The following is an 18,450-nucleotide window of genomic DNA, read 5'->3' on the forward strand; positions in this document are numbered from 1 at the left end:
AATGAGCTTTAATTTCCAGCATTACACGAAGTCATGATCACTTGCGCTTCAGTTTGACGTCGCAGTGCGCCCAGACACAGAATACTTCATCTTTGTGTAGGCGGCAAAATATAAGGAATGTTAGGACATCAGTCTTTCCACAAGATAACACAGCATGGCTGATTTCAATGATGAGGATCGAGTGGTAGAGTCAAACGCCGAATGAAAATCACGGATGTTAACCTGCTATGTCCTTTGAGCCCTGTCCTACCAGCAGTACAACATCTACGGCAGGCAGATTGGCAGCGGGTGCAGAAGAAACAAACCATCTTGGTGTACGATGAACCAGGATTCGCAATAGCTCTTCGATTTGTCCGTCTTACTCAATCGAATCGCACCCCAGATTCGTTCGAGAGCATCAGTATGAAGACATCTGTTGTACAGACTGTCATAGTGCCACATTCCCATGCTCTGCTCATTGAAGGACTCCAGAACACCTCGTGAGACAATCCAAAATGTTGACAAGGGGAACTAGTTACTGAACTTTGAATTCCACACAGTCTATGGCTTGTTGCCGCACTTCTCGGTCAGATGTACCCTCTGCCTTACCCACACAACTCTGAGCAGATCTCTGTGGGCGATCACAAAAACATCAACTACGCCTCAAAACTTCCGCAAAAAATGCAAAAACTTTTTCCACCCTACCAGGTTTCAAACATTGGTTGTTCCCCTTGGGGCCAAGTGGTTTATCTGGGTTACGGTTAACGGATGGGAAGTGAAACTCGGCGCCTCTTTCGAGGGTCTAGTTTTTGATAGTGTACTACGAGAAGCAATCCTTCTTCCTTAGCGCCCATTAACTTTGAAACCACCTACACCATTAGTGGTCAAGAAGCGGATGGCTTTGTCCAGATTGTTGAAGGAAAATTGAGGAGTACAAGATATATCTCTTGTACTGCCGCACCTGTTTCCCAGGGTACGGCAAGACTCGCGGCATCACTCAATGCATCTGCAATCCCTCAACCAGTCCTTGGCGGCGGCGGCGGCAGCAGCAGCAGCAGACAATAGGCCATGCATAGAATCTATTGAGGCATTGTGACTGACAATGAGATGCCGCATGTTTGAAAGGTGCGCGCTGATATCTACCTACCTACCTGGTAGGTAGGTGTAGCATAGACAAGGCTGTCGAGTAGAAGGGGGTCAAGCACAAGGCTGTGGCAGCGTGATCTTGGCACTTTATCCAGTGCGCCGCGGGTTCCTGCCCATCGTTATTTGGAGACCCAAAAATTTCAGGTAACCATCCCACCGAGACACATTACTCAACAACGCATTCGTTCACTTGGTGCATTCTTTGCGACAGGGAACACACATACATAGGAACCCCCTCTCCTGATTTCAGGTCGCTGAAAACCCTGATCCGCGAAGAGAACACCTGCGAATACTGAACGAGCCGAAGGGAACCACGGTCGTCGAACTGCGAGAGAACAATTGACCAACATTACGCCGCCACTCGGGGCTCGGTTCAAACATGGCGATGCAACTAGATCTGTCGCAGGCGCAGCTCCTGAAAGATGAGTCCGGAAGACCATTCATTGTGGTCCGAGACCAAGGAAAGAAGAAGCGAACACATGGCACGGACGCAGTGAAACAACATATTGTGGCAGCAAGAACGGTGGCCAGCATTGTCAGAACATCGCTGGGCCCTCGAGGACTGGACAAAATCCTCATATCGCCAGATGGTGATATCCAAATAACAAACGACGGCCGCACGATCATGTCTGAGATGGAACTTACGAATCCCATTGCGAAACTGATGGTTGAACTATCAAAGTCTCAAGACGAGGAAATTGGTGATGGCACTACCGGTGTGGTGGTTTTGGCTGCTGCTCTGCTGGACCAGGCTGCGGATCTCATCGACAAGGGTATTCATCCTATTCGGATTGCAGACGGCTACGATCAAGCATGTGAAGTTGCGGTGGCACAACTCGACAAGATCAGTGATGAGATACCCTTCACAAGGGAGAAGCAAGAAAATCTGATAAAGGTCGCTAAGACATGTTTGGGAAGCAAAATCGTCAGCAAAGCACATGATCAATTTGCAAGGATTGCAGTCGACGCTGTCATGTCAGTGGCGGACTTGGAACGAAAAGACGTCGACTTCGAGCTGATCAAGGTCGATGGCAAGGCCGGCGGCTCAATAGAGGATTCTCTGCTTGTCAAAGGTGTCATTGTGGACAAGGACTTTTCCCACCCTCAGATGCCGAATGAAGTGCGCGATGCAAAACTTGCTATATTGACGTGCGCATTTGAACCACCTAAGCCGAAAACTAAGCATAAACTCGATATCTCTACTGTGGAAGAGTTCAAAAAATTGCAACAATATGAACAGAACAAGTTTGTCGAAATGATTGACATGATCAAGGCGACAGGAGCCAACCTCGTCATTTGTCAGTGGGGTTTCGACGATGAAGCGAATCACCTTCTCCTTCAAAACCATCTACCAGCCGTGCGATGGGTTGGCGGACCCGAAATTGAGTTGATAGCCATTGCCACGAACGGAAGAATCGTGCCCCGATTCGAAGATCTGAGCAGTGAAAAGCTCGGCAAGGCTGGCGTCGTCAGAGAAATGACGTTTGGGACGACTCGCGAAAAGATGCTGGTCATTGAAGAGTGCGCCAACACGCGTGCAGTGACAGTCTTCGTCCGAGGAAGCAACAAGATGATCATTGATGAAGCAAAGAGATCATTGCACGATGCCCTTTGTGTAGTCCGAAACCTCGTCAGAGACAACAGAGTCGTATATGGCGGTGGTGCAGCAGAAATTGCTTGTTCACTTGCTGTGGAAGATGCAGCCAACAAGTCACCTGGCTTGGAACAATATGCTATGAGAGCATTCGCCGATGCCCTTGATGCAGTCCCAATGGCTCTTGCGGAAAACTCTGGTCTCAGCCCGATTGAGACTCTGGCCGCGGTCAAGTCACGACAAGTTAAGGAGCAAAACTCGCGCCTCGGGGTGGATTGCATGAGCACTGGCAGCAATGGTATGCTTTTCCCGAGATAGTTTGGAGCTATGCTAACGATGCCTCTGTAGATATGCGCGAACACTTTGTTATTGACCCACTGATTGGAAAGCGGTCGCAATTACTGCTGGCAACGCAGCTATGCCGAATGGTAGGTGACTTCTTTCTTGAAAATTTCCACTTTATTGACAGGTTTGCAGGTGTTGAAGATCAACAATGTGATCATGTCGGGCGATGATGACAATGAGTTTTAGACCTCCTTGATGAAAAAGACCAGCATTTCGAGGCGTTCGCCACAGATAAAAGCGTGCATGAACCAAGCTTCATGACTGTACAAAAAGATACCCAAATTCGAACGTGGGATAGAAATGGACAATTACTGGTTGACCACCATCGCGTTGGTCGTCGTATGATTCTGTTTCACCTTCCCACTTCGTTGTGATGTCTGTTTTCATGCTCACCAAACCATGCCATCTCATCACTGCGGACCTTACCGGCAGATCCGGCGCCATTTTCCATATCGGAGCAACAGGGCAAATATCACGTGCTCTAGGCAAACCGGACTTAGGAGAATGATGACAAGGCTGCAGGTGGAGCCGAGTCTGACTAAACAGTCTATGCAATCGAAAGCCGGGCGTAGAGCAACCTGCGTCAGCTTTGGGTTCACAATGTACTAGTGACTTTTTATGATGTTGATGGCACTTCGCAGGTCATATCAGCGAAACATACATCCAGTCTGGTCTACGACATAGCCTGATTCTATGATATCGCCTACAGCGGGGGACGGCCTGAACTCGTAATATAGGCTTACCCTTTGCTAGTGGGCGGGCTGCAAAATAACAACCAAGTCTCGTTGTGCAATGGAAGCCCATTCGCAACAATCGTTTTCGAGAGGAAGATCCTTAGAGAAGCACGCACCGATGAAGACGACGGGACTGGCGTCTGCGACGCCAAAGCCAGGAAAAGGGTCCAGAATCGACTCAATCAGCGCTCTTACCGTACGTCGACACCAGCTTTTAGCCTTGCCTGGTTCACGCGCTTAAACACCTACGATAGCTAACCAGGCGCATGATCGAGATATAGGCCGCAGGAGAGCTGCACACAGAAGCTCACAAAGCGTCCGCCGCACGCATAGGCAGATCGATTTCCAGTGAGGCTTGCTCCTCGGATGCCTGACAACGCTGAGTCGGAGTCCCCAGAATCAGACTCACCGTCAAGATCACGATCCAGCAAGACAATCTCCTCCTCGTATCAGGCCACTCGTGTTCAGGAGATCTCCAAACGGCATATACAGCCAGCGATTCGCTCCTCTCCATCTCTGATCTATCAACCGAACTCTCCTCTCGGCTCGGCGGGCTGCGCAACGATCCTTCTCAACATAGATGTCCGACGCGTGCACCACTACGCCACGACTGTCCTCTGGCCCGGCTTCGGCCATCATATCCTCTCAACCAACGAGACACTCACATCAGCGTTCTTCCGGCTCAGCGTCACCGACGAACTCCTGCTCAACTCATTCGTATGGACCGCCGCCCTCGAAATGTCGCTCCACCATGACTCTTCGCCAGGCAGCGGGCCACGCAACAACAACAAAGCCAATGCCGTCATGCTCTCATGTCAGAACAAAGCCGTCAAGTCTGTGCGCGAGCACATCGATGCCGGTACCGTCACTGACGCGGTAATCTTCGCCGTGCTGGCGCTGACCATCAGCGAGACGGACCCGACCATTGTCGCGCACAACCAGGACAGACACAAATGCTGCTTCGGCGGCTTCGACCCAGGGTTCCGCTCGCTCGGGTGGTTGGACTATTTCTCGTACTTCCGCTGGGCCGAAACGCATATCAGTGCGCTCAAGCGCCTGGTCGCGGCACGCGGGGGACTGGATAACATCACCACACCCGGGATCGCGGAACAGGTCCAGTCCACGGACATTCTGCAGTCGAGTTTGACTATGACGAGACCGAACTTCGCTCTGGGACCTCTGTACCGCCATGTGCTGGAGCATCAGGTCAAAATGGTGCGACCGCCACGGGAGCGTGCTGCGGTGTTCGGAGGTGTCGACGACGATCTCAAGGATTTGTTGCTCGACATGCGAATGTACTGCTGCTTGATCCAAAGTTCATCCGATGAGCGGCACGTCCAGAATCTAGCCACGTCCTGGGAGACGAATGTGTACCGGAACTTGATCCAATTCCAGCTATTATCGTTGCCGACAATGCAGGGCGAGGCAGAACTGTGTCGTCTGGCGGCATTGGCATTCAGTTACGGCGTGATTTATCCTCTTGCATGCCATGGACCGCTCGAGAGTCTTGTCAAGCAGCTCAAAGGGGTATTCGAGGACGATACGACGAGCATCTCCAAGCCAAGTGAGTTCCTGCTCTGGGTGGCTGTGATGGGTGCGATGGCCGCTTCGCACACGAGGGATGATGTCTTCTTTATCGACATGCTCAAAATGCAGCTAAAGCGACGGGAAGTGGCCAGCTTTGATCAACTCAAGAAAGTCATGTCTAAGTTTCTTTGGCTCGGCGCTGCTTGCGACAGAGGTGCGCGCAGGCCTTGGAAGCAGGTCTGCAATGTAAACGAGTCCTCGTTTGAGACAGGATTGCGGAGATGAGCTGTTGCTTTGACTGAGACAGGTTTTTATTCTATTTAGTACAATATCTTTATTAAATGGTAATTCTCCACCAGAGAACGAAAATGAATGGGCAATGGCAGGATGCGTTGATAGATGCCCAGTGTAACAAGATTTCACAACTCTCCCTTTCCACTTCCTTACGGTAGTTGAGGTGAGTGCGTACTCAAACAACATGAGTCTCGGCTTTGCTTTCCTGGACTGCTTTCTCCTTGTCACCTGTCTCTCCCTTCTTCTTCTTCAGGTCCACCGTCTCCCTAGCAGCAGGACCACCGGTTGGCTTCTTACTTGTCTTGATATTCTTCCATTCCATGAAGCAAGATCCAAGAATACTCGCCGCCAGCATCCCGGTGGAGATAATAAAAGTTCTGGTCAAGGCATGGTTATACTTGGCCAAAACCTGGGTCAAATACCGAGCGGGAATCGTCTTTTGGAGATCAGTGGCGCCGGTATTGAGGATAATCGCTGTGTCCAGGCCCGGGATATCTGAGAGGGTGGAGATCAAATCGTTGAAAAAGACGTTCTGGCCAACGGACACGAAAATCGCGCCTCCAAGTTGCTGAGAGAACATCATGATGGCCGTGCCGATCGAAACATCCTCTTGGGGTAAGACCGCTTGAGCGGCTAAGCCGGAGACTTGCATCCCGATTCCAAGTCCCAAGCCAACAATCACTTGGTAACCGATCCACATAGCATGTCCTGAGTTTTGCTTCAGGGTGGAAAGCATACCACTTCCAACACTGGCGAGAGCGGGGCCGAGAAACATGACTGGAACATAGTATCCGATTGCTTGGGTGGATTTCCCGCCCAGAATGCCTGCTAGTACGAGGGCCAGGACCGTTGGGATGAAATGGATTCCGGCGTCGAGCGCAGATGTTCCTTTGATGGCTTGGAACCAGATCGGTAAGTATTGAATGATCAATAACCATCCGGCGGATACGCAGAATGTGAAGTATGCTCCTCCGGCAATGCTACGCTGGAACAGAATGCGTGGTGGAAGGGTTCCGGAATCGCCCTTTAGGGCCTGTGTTGCTGCGAAGATGACGATGAGGACAGAGAATAGCGTGAGAAGAAGTATCATGCGCCATGATGACCATGCGTAAGTGGTACCGCCCCATTGCAGAGCCAGAATCAGGCAGACCATGCTGGGTAAGAATACGGCGGTACCAAGGGGATCGAGTTGGACCAGCTGTTGGCGTAGTGGCAGCTTTTCGCCCGTGGGGTCAGGAAGCTTGAGGATGAGTACAATGATAGCGAGAGCGGCGCCGCCGATAGGGAGGTTCAGGAAGAAGCACCATCTCCAAGTCAACTTATCGGTAAGCACACCACCTATTAAAGGACCAATCACGGATGCGACGCCAAAGGTGGCTCCGAATAGCCCAGTGTATACGGGTCGTTTGCCGAGAGGTACGGCGTAGTATATGGTCATCATACCTCCTGCAAATATCCCTGCAGAGCCCAGACCAGCTATAGCGCGTCCGATGATGAAGCACACAGAACTGGGAGCCGCGCCGCAGAGGGCAGAGCCGAGCTCAAAGATCACAATACAGTTGACAACGACCTGGAAACATCAGCGATAGGAAAATGGCAATAGAGAAAGCATGTACCCATTTGGTATTGTAGAACTTGTAGATTCGTCCGAAGAGCAACTGGCTTGAACAGTTGGTAAGTAAGTAAGAACTTCCATACCAGCCGACATCGTCGAGCGAATGGAACCGGTCGGTGATTTTAGGTATAGCAACCGATAAAACCGTTCGGTCCTGCAATGGTTGGCTGTTAGCTGAAGATTTCAAATCATCGATTTCACAACACTCACCAGAGCAACAAAGAAGACTGACAACAAAACCGATGCAATGATCAAAACCAATGCTAGGCCTTGGGGATAGACATGCTCTTCTTCCGGCTGCGTAGTAAGGGTTTGATTTTCGCCGTCTCCGCCGTCTCCATCGTCTCTTTCATGGACATTTGATGTATCTTCAGGCGTTGCAGACGAGAAAATCATGGCTCCCAAAGGACTGAAATCGATGGCGATTTGAAATGAATACTAGTAACGACGATACTGATCTCCTGTGACTGAGAGAGGTGGAAGAGGAGGTTCTTGCCGTACAGACCATAACTGCGGCTGGGACTGGTGACAAAGGATATATATATCCCATTTCGGCACTTGGACGGTCGACTTCTCTGTGCTCAGGATCTTGCTCGGGATCTTGCTGGCAGCGACGTCGCAAGCGAGTTGAGGCCATTATGACCAAAAAAGGCCAGAGCGCGACCGTCGGTGATGGTGAGACGTGCGTGGACGTGTTCGCTCGTTTCTATTTTCCGAGCAAGTTTCCGAACGGGGAACATCGCTCTACACGTGACTCTAACTTAAGGCTACGGTGAATCCTTAAGTTCCCGTTATAGACAACCTGTCTCTCGCTGTCTATCTCTTCGCGCGCTTCAGCGTTATGTCTTCTAATGAAGCCACTCAACAACAAGATCTTTCCCGCGAGCATCGGAAGCGCCCATGTGTTCTGTGTCAGCAACGGAAAGTCAAGTGCGATCGGAATGAGCCATGTAGGAACTGCATTCTAGCCGGAGTCGCATGCGTCTCCGCTGCCACACTTCCACCTCGTAAGAGAAAACGGCGGTTTCCAGAAGCGGTGCTGCTTGCACGATTACGAATATATGAACATCACTTGAGAGCATACGGAGCAGATCTCGATGCAATCAACAATGAAGGTACTAGGGGAGAAGAGTGCTCTACCACCGACAGCTTGTCCATCCGTGATACTCCAACCAACTTGCATCCTGGCCCACAGAGTTTCGGTCATGATGTGGATCTGGGCGGATTTGCGTCAGTGAAGAAGGCTCAGAGACACGTCGAGACGTAAGGCCAGACTCGTTTTACTGAAGAATACGCTGACAGTTGCAGCAGTCTAAGCCTTGGTGTTAGTGATGAAGTATGTGTGCCTCCGCGATAAGCCCTGCGCCATCTATCTCTTCATGATCGGACCCTAAGCATAAAACTGACATACGGCAGTACCGTGATGCTGAAGTCCTTCTGGGCGGAGCTTCCGATGATGAAGTGCTTGCAAATCCGATTAGCGAAACCTTTGAGGAACACACCGACCATGAAGGGGATCTCCTCTTCCCCGTCAATACCTCAGCAAATGTGAACGCTCTACACCCTTCTCCAGTACTCATCTTCAGGCTCTGGCAGACATTTCTGGATAACGTCGATCCACTCATCAAAATCTTCCACGCACCAACCGTACAACAGAAGGTCCTAGATGCCACTGCCGACCTCGGAAACATTCCCAAAAATACTGAAGCCCTGCTATTCAGTATCTATGCTGCGGCCACAATGTCAATGGACGACGAATGGTGTCAGAAGCTCTTCGAAGAAAACAAGACAGATCTTTTGGCTCGTTTCCATTCCGGAGCCCAACAGGCTCTTAGAAATGCGGGTTGCCTCAGATCGTCCGACTTTGTTGTTCTTCAGGCTTTCACACTTTACGTTGTATGTCAAACTCCAATGCTCCAAACCTCGCCTTTGCTGATTGACAATCTGAAGCTCTCTTGCCTCTCAATGTCGATGGAACCGCGAACTCTGTTTTGCTTTACTGGTATCATCGTCCGTATCGCTCAAAGAATGGGACTCAGCACGGATGGAACGCACTACACCATGCCACCTTTTGAGGTTGAAATGAGAAGAAGACTGTGGTGGCAGATTGTTTTGCTTGATGTAAGTTGAGAGGCAAGAACAGATTCCTCAATCCGCGACCGTCTCCGGAGTTGTGCCTTCGATGAATGATTTCGCGAGCATAACATACCGCATGAAAGACTTGCTAATTCCTCCGGCATCTAGCACCGCGTAGCGGAAGTCTCTGGTGCGGAACCTTCTATTGTTATGCATACGTGGGACACCAAACTCCCAGCAAATACCGACGATAGCGCTCTATTCCCTGATATGAAAACCCCGCCGGTTGAAGGTCCTGGTATCACAGAAATGATGTTTGTGAGGCTTCGATGTGAGGTGCTTCAGGTTGTCCAACAGACCAAAGCTCGCACTGGTGATTATGCCCTCGGAAAAGATGCAATTGAAGATCTCGAGCAGCGGCTCGAGCGGGTATATTGGCAGCATTGCGATCCGACGATCCCTTTACACTTGATGTCCCTCATGACCTCCAAATCGAGTATCACCAAGTTGAGAATATCATTGCGACAACCTATCGTTCAATCAAATTCGAGACGCTTCTCTCAGACGAACAAAACAACACTATTTCAGTTTTCGTATGTTATCTCTGCAGACGTGCTGGGGGATCGTTGTGCTGATGCCATTGGAACTAGACTGCAGATGCTTGAGTACTACAACACGTTGATCAGAAGCCCCTCCGTCCAACAATTTACTTGGTATATGTTACAAAACTATCCATTCCCGGCACACATCTATCTCGCATGGTTGCTACGCGATCGAACGAATGACGAACTCGCAGATCATGCCTGGCATCAACTTTCCGAAAGTGCAGAAGCACGCATGAAGTTCGATAAACAGCCCTTCTTCATCAAGAAAAGGCACAAGACAATTCTGATTCAATTGGCTTTGGCAAATCTTACGGTCAAAGCCTGGGAGGCCCGAGAAGCGACTTTTCAAAGCACCCAGAAACCTCCACCAGTACCTCGCTTCATTTCCCTGTACCGGAATATGATTTTGGAGGATCAATCTCAAAAAGGGACTGCGACAACTGATTCAACTCCGTACAATTTTGACGATCAGTCCTTGGAACGTCGGATAGCATCCATCTTCCCCGTTCTGGATCCAAATACTTTTGGGATGGTACAAGGTTATGGTCAGTCTATGACACCTGGCATGACTCCCTCGACTATGGAATCCAGCGTATTTCAGAACCTCGCTCTGCCCGCGGCTTTGCCATCTATGGGATGGGGTTCCTGGAATGAAACGATGCCCCCGGAGAATTTGATGGATGGAGTTGATACAACTATGCCTTACTACAACAACTATTCATATGAGAGTTGATGATGGTGTAAAGCTTCTCACGATGAATGATGGTGCTGCAGACACTTCACCATTGAATTCACCCTCGCTTTACGCAGAATATTATGACTATACTAGTAGCGACCAGATTGGCTTAACGCCTGTACATCCGCGAAGCGTAATGCGACTAGGCACTACCGAAGCTTTCATGTCCGTCGATATCAAGACACCCCGTACGACGCACAAGCCGAGGCAATCTGTTATTGGGACGAGAACAAGCCAACTGCTCAAGAGGCCAGGCTTGGACTGCACAAATGACATGAAGGAATGCGGCCAGCATTGAGCCCGTGACTTCGAAGTCGAGTCAGTGCGCCAGTTGCCGCAGCACGACACGACGGTGATCTTCCGTCGTACTATGAGCTTGACTGGGACGGAGGGTGTGATCACGTCCCTTCCTCCGAGCCTACGACCGTCAGCATGGGAGGATCACTCTCTCCCTCTCTCTCGGAGCCTGCAGAAACATATTGCCTCTCTGCCAAGGACTGATCCTTGACCGCCAGAGGGATTGTCAGTGATAAGTCGAAGCAAGGATGTTCGAATGCTTGCACGGTTTCCCTCAGTTATCAAGAAGATCTGTTCAGGGGATTCAGGGAGGGGGCAATGGAGCTTCGCGAAATACTGGGGGGGCGCACGATGCGCCCATGATGCAATTGAGCTCGCATAGCGATGCTTGATTTTGGTCCCCAAATTCTATGCGAGCCAAGAAAGTTTCAGAACGGGCCTGTATATTGGCATCGACAAATATGAAGCTTGAATGAAAGGGACTGGCTAGAGAAGCCACGAACAAGGTCTGTCGAGGCCACAAACACAACTCCGGTGGACAACCTGAGGTCCTGCGGATGTAAGTGGATGTAATGTATCTAGGTGCAATACAAAGTAGTTGCCGAATCGTATCGGATACTTTTGCCGCAGCTCGAGTACGAGGTATCTACATATCTGGTCATTATTGATGACGATCCGACGCACCTCGAAATTGAGCTTGTGACGTACATTGGCGTGTAGCACGATATTGACCCCCAGTCTCATTTGAAGCGATCCAATGATCCAGCTTGTGAAGCTACCCCAGTGATGCTCGAAACATATTGTTGGGAATCTCGTGGTACGAGTAGTATGCAAGGATCTTCTGGGTGCATCTGGGGAATCGAGGAGTTCCTAGGTCCTTCTTACCTTTAAGCCTGTCACGACCGTGCAGATACATGTACGTCAAGTTGATGGCATGTGCAAGGCCTCGGGTTCTCACGCCCTTGTTATATCGAAGTGTTACTCCTGGAGATTTGGATAATGCTATCAGGTGGAATGTATTAGCGGACCACGAAAATAACATGACGAGGCTGATCAGGCTTGCCATTGGCGAGATCAAGTCAGGCAGTTTTGACAGCGGTAGAAATGCGGAATGCGATCGGGTCTCTGGGCTTGTCGCGACCACAGTGACGGAAATTTGACGTGGTGATTGAATGCGACGTCAAGGATGTCCGCTGACGATTTTTTTTTGGAGACACAGAAAAGTTCGGATGGTCTTGGAACATCCATCGCAAGGATTGTAACAGATGAGTCCAGGGGTGACAGCTGCCTACGGTGTGAGCCTAAAAGGCAGCTTCAGGACCGACAAAAGGCGGCTCCGTGACCCTCGTATCGTAGCAGACCGGAAGTATTCAACCGTTGTTATACTTCCGTATCCGCGTACATCGAGAAGAATCACAATTGCAGTTGTGGCGGATATGGATATCCCCACAACCTTATTGGTGTTCCGAGAAAGCAACGGTAAGCACACAGAATGGCAAAGAGGAAGTAGATCATATTGGGAGCAGGCATATCCGAGATGTTGCTGATCACTTTGGGAAAAATGATGCAGCCCCGTGAAATCACACTGCATGGTTGAGATGGTGGTGGCCACCCCCCTTGTCAAGCCGTTGGAAGCATAGCTGGCGAGCCAGTGAAGCCCCTTGATTCGAGCCCCGCCCGGCATATGGCAAAACCATTCCGCCCGGGGCACTTGACTGTAAGGAGCTGTTGGCGTGCCAGCCACTGCAAGTGAAAGCGTCAATAAGCGATCATGACAGACAGGCTAATGCATAGGCTTGGGCTCCCGGAGGAGGGATTCAACTCGCGTTTCTTGGGTCGGTAGCAAAAGTAAAGGGCCGACTAGGAGCGGTTCCGAGAAGCTGCCATAGAAGACGCATGGGACATGAATTTTTATTGTGTTGTGGCAGCTCGTAAACGCAGAGGCGATCGTTGCTGGCTCTGGCGGTATACGATGATATTGCAGGTGGGCAGGTGACCTGGTGACTGCTATCCAGTTCCTTGTGAGTTTGTGGCAACGAAAGGAAATAGAAAGGACGAATGAAAGAATTCTGCTCGTTGCGATTTACCCAATCGAAACAACCTCATTGCAGCAGAAGTCGTCACCTCCAATTTGGCATTTTTCTTAATGGACGCTTCTTCAGCCACATTTGCAGGGGCCGCCGGCTATTGTGACTGCCGGCAGTCACAGTGGGATGGACACATATGAAGACGTGGGAGTAAGCAAGAGTACGGTGTGGTCACAGCGGTGTGGCTTGGGAGCAGGTGGGAGTACAGTATTGGTCACGGAGTGGCCGAAGTGTGACCGAAATCAAGAGCAAGATTAAGAAGTGGCCGTGCTCGACTGCTTGCGTAGTTGCTGGAGCATCAGTATAATTGATTAATAGTCTCGAGGATACCGGGGCAAAATACCTAAGGTGTGGATAAGTTTCACAACTGCGATCGGGTGTTGGCCGCATTCGGGGCAAGATCCGTCGGTGCCAGAGCATTGGGGCACAGATTCCTCCTAAAGCAGCGATAACCGAGTGGCCTGTTTCTCAGTGTGTGAGCTTGAGCGTCGAGGGCGTGTACTGCGTTGAGGGTCGGGTTGCACATGTCAGTGAGACAGCAAAGGCGATTTGAGTGGGAACCTGGACGAGGTTTGATGAGTGGCCAGCTCGCTGGGGGCAGCTTGTCAGCTGGACAGAAAACACACAAACGAAGAGAATAAATGGACCGAAAGAAGTCGCACGTGGACGCGTTTAGTCGAACGGGGAAGACGGACGAATAATGCCCGCCTAAATGGTAAAATGACACTCGCTTGGTGACCTTTGACTTTTCGAAAAGGCGTTCAATTCATTCTTTTGCGTTGTTTGCTTTTTGCAGTTCGAGTCAGCTGCTTCGACAACGCATTGTAGTGTGCATTTCCAGAAGCATTGCCACCTGGGGGATGATCTCTTTCCAGGTTGGACGGTGGACAGTAGGAGGTGAGGTACCTTGTAAAGGAAGTGCACTGGACGAGTGGACGTGACTGTAGTAAGTGGCTGAAGAGCGAAGAGCGACAACACACAAATCGGCGCATGTGACCAGCAGACGAACAAATCCTGTGTTGATCTTATCGCTTGTTCCACATGCTGTTCCCTGCTGCCAACGTGGGATCGATGGTCTCGTTAGCTGCAGCTGCTCTTGTGAGGTTACAATGATGAGAGAATGGTCAGAGGAATCACCTCCATCGTTCTGCAAATGGTTTGTCGAGTGACTTGATGCCTGGCTGCGAGCATGTATCCGTAGCGGTGCCTGGACCGAACAGTTGACCGACATTTGGGGGGCAGCGGGCACCCTTGGCACCTAGCTGGGGGTCCGCAGGCACCTACTTGACCTAACCTAAGGGCTTTGGGGCTTGCAGGATGAAGAATGAAGAATGAAGAATTATTGGCTTGTGGGGCTCCAAACAGCGTTCCAATTCTACCCAAAGAAGCCAAAATCCGTCCGATAGCCGGGTCGCCGCTTGCAACAGAGCCTGTCATTTCAAATGCAATTCACATTACGCGCCTCGTTACGTCTTTCCCCAACTCCCGTCCTGCAAACAGTCTGAGGCTAGTGAACCTATACCGTAGTGGATGGCGGCCCCTTCCAGGTCAGTCTGGTCAGTGCAGGTCCTTTTCTCCTCGTGTCTCGCAGATCCTTTCACCCCCAGTTCCCTGCACTGCACCTGCACCAGCGTTAGTGAGTTAACGTTAGTGAGTTAGTGACCTCTGCGTCCGCCATGAAAACTACCCGATGCCGGACCCCTGCTCGTTCTTTTTCGTGCCCTGCCCTGTGCCCCCATCATCCATGGCCCTCCCTGGTCATGGCCCTTTCCCGGCCCACTGGCACTTGCGTGCATCTTGCCCCCGGTTTGTTCTTTGTTAGTTATACCGCTTCCCTTCCCCAGCGCCTCGCCTTCCCACTTGCTTCATTCACCAAACCAAACCGCACCGCACACAAACACCCTCACACGCCAGAGTCTATGGCCTACACCCTCGCTTTACGCTCTACCCGCTCTCGAAGCATCGACTTCATCTCCATATCGGATCTCTAGCCCTGGTTGCCCCAGAACAGCTGTTCCCAACTGATCGGAACCGAGCACTCGATTGCGTCACAAGCCCATCACACCAGATCCCACCGTTTGCGGCCATTGCAAATCACGAGCAAATACCACGGTCTACTCCTACTTCAAGGCGCGCTCCTGCCCTTGCGCTTATCCTTCTCGCCTCAAAACCCCCTTTCGGCTCGATAGATGCAATTCAAGATGCAATCGTGTCCGGTCCCCGAAGTCTTACAATTAGACGCCCTCAAGATGCATCAGATCGATCCTTCAAATGCCATCAGTTTAAAGGCCATGTGGACCATGTTCAGCAAGTGCTCAGAAACAATCAAAGAGGGCCACAGATATGAAAACATGAGTTGGCGAGTATGGTCTCGAGAATCACTTTGCGTGACGCCGGTCGACTCTCCACCAGCCACATCCCGAGTGCCATCTTTGTCCAACTCCTTCTCTTCCGACGACAGCTTGCACGAGAAGCCGCTTTCAAGCCGGTCTAGGTCATATGGACAGGATGAATGCGCCAGTTCACTCTCAAAATCACGCCACCTGACTTCCAACACTCTCGAAAAAATTATGGTCAAGATACAAGAAAAATCCGAATTATGTCCTTTGTCTCCTTCGATCGAAGCCAGTCTCCCGAACCTTGCAAAGGCAGCACCTATTCCCAACGTCGAGACTGAAGCCGACCCCAGACCTCTACATGACTCGACTGACTCGTGTTTGTCCAATACTACCACTGCCACTAGAAGTACAACAGCTCGTCAAATCGAACATCGTGACTCGGATACCTCGGTCTCTTCGGATGGTCTGATTCGGTCCGGATCAATTGTGCACGGCTTCTCTCCAGCTGCATCATCTTTCCGCTCACGACAGCAAAGCACTGGCGTGCAACCAGTGCCTTCATCGAAACTAATACCCAAAACCAATCCCACTATCAAGGCTGGCATGTTCACCCTTGGCGGATCTTCAGAGGACGATGAGTCCTCATTTGAGCAAAGAGTACTTTCACACAAAGCTCCACCTCCCAAAAGCTCGCTGTCACAAAGCCTGAGCAAGACAAATCTGAAACCAGGGTCACAGTCGAAGATGCAGCCCAAGCGGACGTCATTCAAAGATGTCGTTGCTGAACGAAGAATACAAGAAGACGCTGAGAATGATGAAGGCGCCATTGAAAGCAGTGATGAAGAGGATGATACTGATGAGGTGATGGAGTCGGCCATTGACGAAGACGAGGAAGAAGACGGTGACGATTGGGAAGACTCAAATTCAGACGATGGTAAGGTCGTGCAAGAAGCTCACGTTTTCCGACGCGTCGACAGTCGTCCTGACTTGGTCTCACGTCGCTCCATGTTGACTTTAGCACTCAACAAATCCCAAACCGGGCTCAACCACGCGTATTCACAACCTGCATTACAGCGGAATCGAACAGGGTCGACACAAGCCGAGCGCCTGGCCGTCTCGCCTGATGAGGATGACGGGATGATGATGCAGACGTCCGGGCGGCGACCAATACAGATTCCTCCTCCAAACCCATCCGCTAAGAGCGTGGCACATTCTCCTCGGACCACCAGGAGAAACATGTTGTCCACAGAACTGACTGAATCTCTCCGGAAAAACCTGCTATGGGAAAGACAACAAAAGTCTCAGACTGCCAACGCTTTCCTGAAGAGACGGAATGCTCAAAGCATGGCCAACCTTCAATCTCATACTATGCCAGCTGCGGGACCTTCTCAGCCTCCCCCACCAACAGCCTTGCAGGAGACGTCCAAGAACAACTCTTGGAACCACTACTTTGACAATCCTTGGGAATACCACACCAAAGGCTGGTAGAGGTGTTACGACCTATGGATTTGTATATACTTGCATTTGTATTTTCTGATTCCTGTCTTGCGTTCTTAGCGGGTTCACGCTGTGTATGTGTTTATGACCCTGATACCTGATTTATCAACGGATGGCAGGCGGAAAATGGAAAAATGGATGGTGAGGCTACGCCCCATCCCGGTCTTTGTTTGGCACATTTCTCGGAACTCTTTGTTTGTTTCTCGGGCGGTCCAAAAGCGAGAAAGATCTATCATGCCATCTTCGCCTCTGGTCTACGTCGAAGCAATTCGAGGGTGGTTGGGAAGGCAAGGCTTATCCCTTCATCTGCATCACATGATGCGAACTTTGTACTATATCACGACGTACCACCATACCCTTTTCCCAGTTTTGAAGCAGTATGCCTGTATCAATAGTATTGTATGTGTCAACAGATGACATTGTCTTAACCGGGGTTCTTGCTTGTATCGATTTATTGAATTGCGGGTTGCGTGATTGGCCAGTGGTGCCGAAAATATCGCCCCCATATGGAGTTCCTGTGGAGCAGTAGGGCACGCACTCGCACGGCAGTTTGTACTGTCCGAGTACCTACCACGGAGCAGCATCTACGATTTGTTCACACAAATCTTCAAAGCCTAATAAGCATGGAGACCTGCTCATGTGAGCTTCTCAAGACTTTCGCTGTCTCGGCTGGACCTGGCAATTGGCCACATGCTTATTTCGTGCGCACTAAGGATACTTACTTGTACTAGTACGTGGACTATCAGCGGTGATCTCTTTTGTTATTCAGCCGTTGCTATGAAGCCACCCGTAGCGGTGCCGGTGCCGCCGCCGCGCTGGAGAAGGAAGGTAGTGTAGGAGTTGTATGGAGGGCTCAGCGCGTGAGCAACTTGGTAGCCTAGGGGAGCCAGTTTAGGCGACGAAAACGGCAATTCACGGGTGATGGGGGGGCCCATAATCATTCAAGTATGAGTCCGGTGTTTAGGTACGGAGTACTCGCACGACTCGTTGGGTTCTGGAACCAGTACTTGGATTGAGTGGGGACTCCTAGACCCTTTTTTGCAAGTTGATCATCTGCCACCGTGTCGTGCCTGTCTGGGCTGAAGAGAACTGTGCCCAGTGTGTGGGACTGTATCACGGGAGTGCACGGGTTGAGTTTGGCTGGCGAGGCAGAAAGGCAAGGCGAAATAGAAAGGGGGAGTTTGTTGGAGTGAGGCTGAGCATGATGCAGGCGAAGCGTCGTGTGCGGAGAAACGTCGAGGGAGTTACTAGGTCAGTATGTGCTAGTAGTGGTAACCGTATCACGGCCAGTCAACACATGAGTGAGATTGATGCCTGACATTGACTACCTTACCTAGCAGGGACTTGGGTAGGGATACACTAGAGCTGAGTTACACCTCGGAATGGGGCAGCGGGGGGTTCGGAATTGGTCCGACGACTCCCAAGGGCTGATTATCGGCTGAGTGTACGTAGTGTACACAAATAGTAGATGGTGTACGTAGCAAGTCACCTCGGGACGCGGAAGACGAACGGGAACAGTGAAAGCCGAAACAACACGCGCTGCAGAGTTTGGATGTGTGATGGGACATGACTTTGGGTG

At 50.7% G+C, this 18,450-nt stretch overlaps 5 protein-coding genes across 5 annotated transcripts; 4 read left to right on the top strand and 1 right to left on the bottom strand.

Moving 5' to 3' along the window:
- Nucleotides 1-1,267: 1,267 nt before the first annotated feature.
- On the top strand, nt 1,268-3,867 carry PV05_11168 (T-complex protein 1 subunit epsilon). The gene is made up of 3 exons (XM_013454625.1): nt 1,268-3,017; nt 3,068-3,147; nt 3,197-3,867. Exons 1-3 carry the CDS (start codon nt 1,505-1,507, stop codon nt 3,248-3,250), a joined length of 1,647 nt encoding a protein of 548 aa, XP_013310079.1. The 5' UTR covers nt 1,268-1,504; the 3' UTR covers nt 3,251-3,867.
- A 297-nt stretch (nt 3,868-4,164) lies between these two features.
- On the top strand, nt 4,165-5,649 carry PV05_11169 (uncharacterized protein; the record flags this gene model as incomplete). The annotated part of the gene is made up of 1 exon (XM_013454626.1): nt 4,165-5,649. The coding sequence occupies one exon, from the start codon at nt 4,165-4,167 to the stop codon at nt 5,608-5,610; it is 1,446 nt and encodes a 481-aa protein (XP_013310080.1). The 3' UTR covers nt 5,611-5,649.
- Nucleotides 5,650-5,656: 7 nt separating this feature from the next.
- Nucleotides 5,657-7,860, bottom strand: PV05_11170 (uncharacterized protein). Its single transcript, XM_013454627.1, has 3 exons — nt 7,445-7,860; nt 7,236-7,388; nt 5,657-7,189 (listed from the first exon to the last, which is right to left on the bottom strand). Exons 1-3 carry the CDS (start codon nt 7,628-7,630, stop codon nt 5,795-5,797), a joined length of 1,734 nt encoding a protein of 577 aa, XP_013310081.1. The 5' UTR covers nt 7,631-7,860; the 3' UTR covers nt 5,657-5,794.
- A 215-nt stretch (nt 7,861-8,075) lies between these two features.
- On the top strand, nt 8,076-11,141 carry PV05_11171 (uncharacterized protein; the record flags this gene model as incomplete). The annotated part of the gene is made up of 6 exons (XM_013454628.1): nt 8,076-8,497; nt 8,546-8,570; nt 8,651-9,130; nt 9,185-9,355; nt 9,479-9,903; nt 9,961-11,141. 6 exons carry the CDS (start codon nt 8,076-8,078, stop codon nt 10,646-10,648), a joined length of 2,211 nt encoding a protein of 736 aa, XP_013310082.1. The 3' UTR covers nt 10,649-11,141.
- A 3,633-nt stretch (nt 11,142-14,774) lies between these two features.
- Nucleotides 14,775-17,300, top strand: PV05_11172 (uncharacterized protein). Its single transcript, XM_013454629.1, has one exon. It carries the CDS (start codon nt 15,225-15,227, stop codon nt 16,860-16,862), a length of 1,638 nt encoding a protein of 545 aa, XP_013310083.1. The 5' UTR covers nt 14,775-15,224; the 3' UTR covers nt 16,863-17,300.
- Nucleotides 17,301-18,450: the final 1,150 nt, after the last annotated feature.

The sequence above is a fragment of the Exophiala xenobiotica genome (assembly GCF_000835505.1).
Source record: "Exophiala xenobiotica strain CBS 118157 unplaced genomic scaffold supercont1.7, whole genome shotgun sequence".
NCBI lineage: Eukaryota > Fungi > Ascomycota > Eurotiomycetes > Chaetothyriales > Herpotrichiellaceae > Exophiala > Exophiala xenobiotica.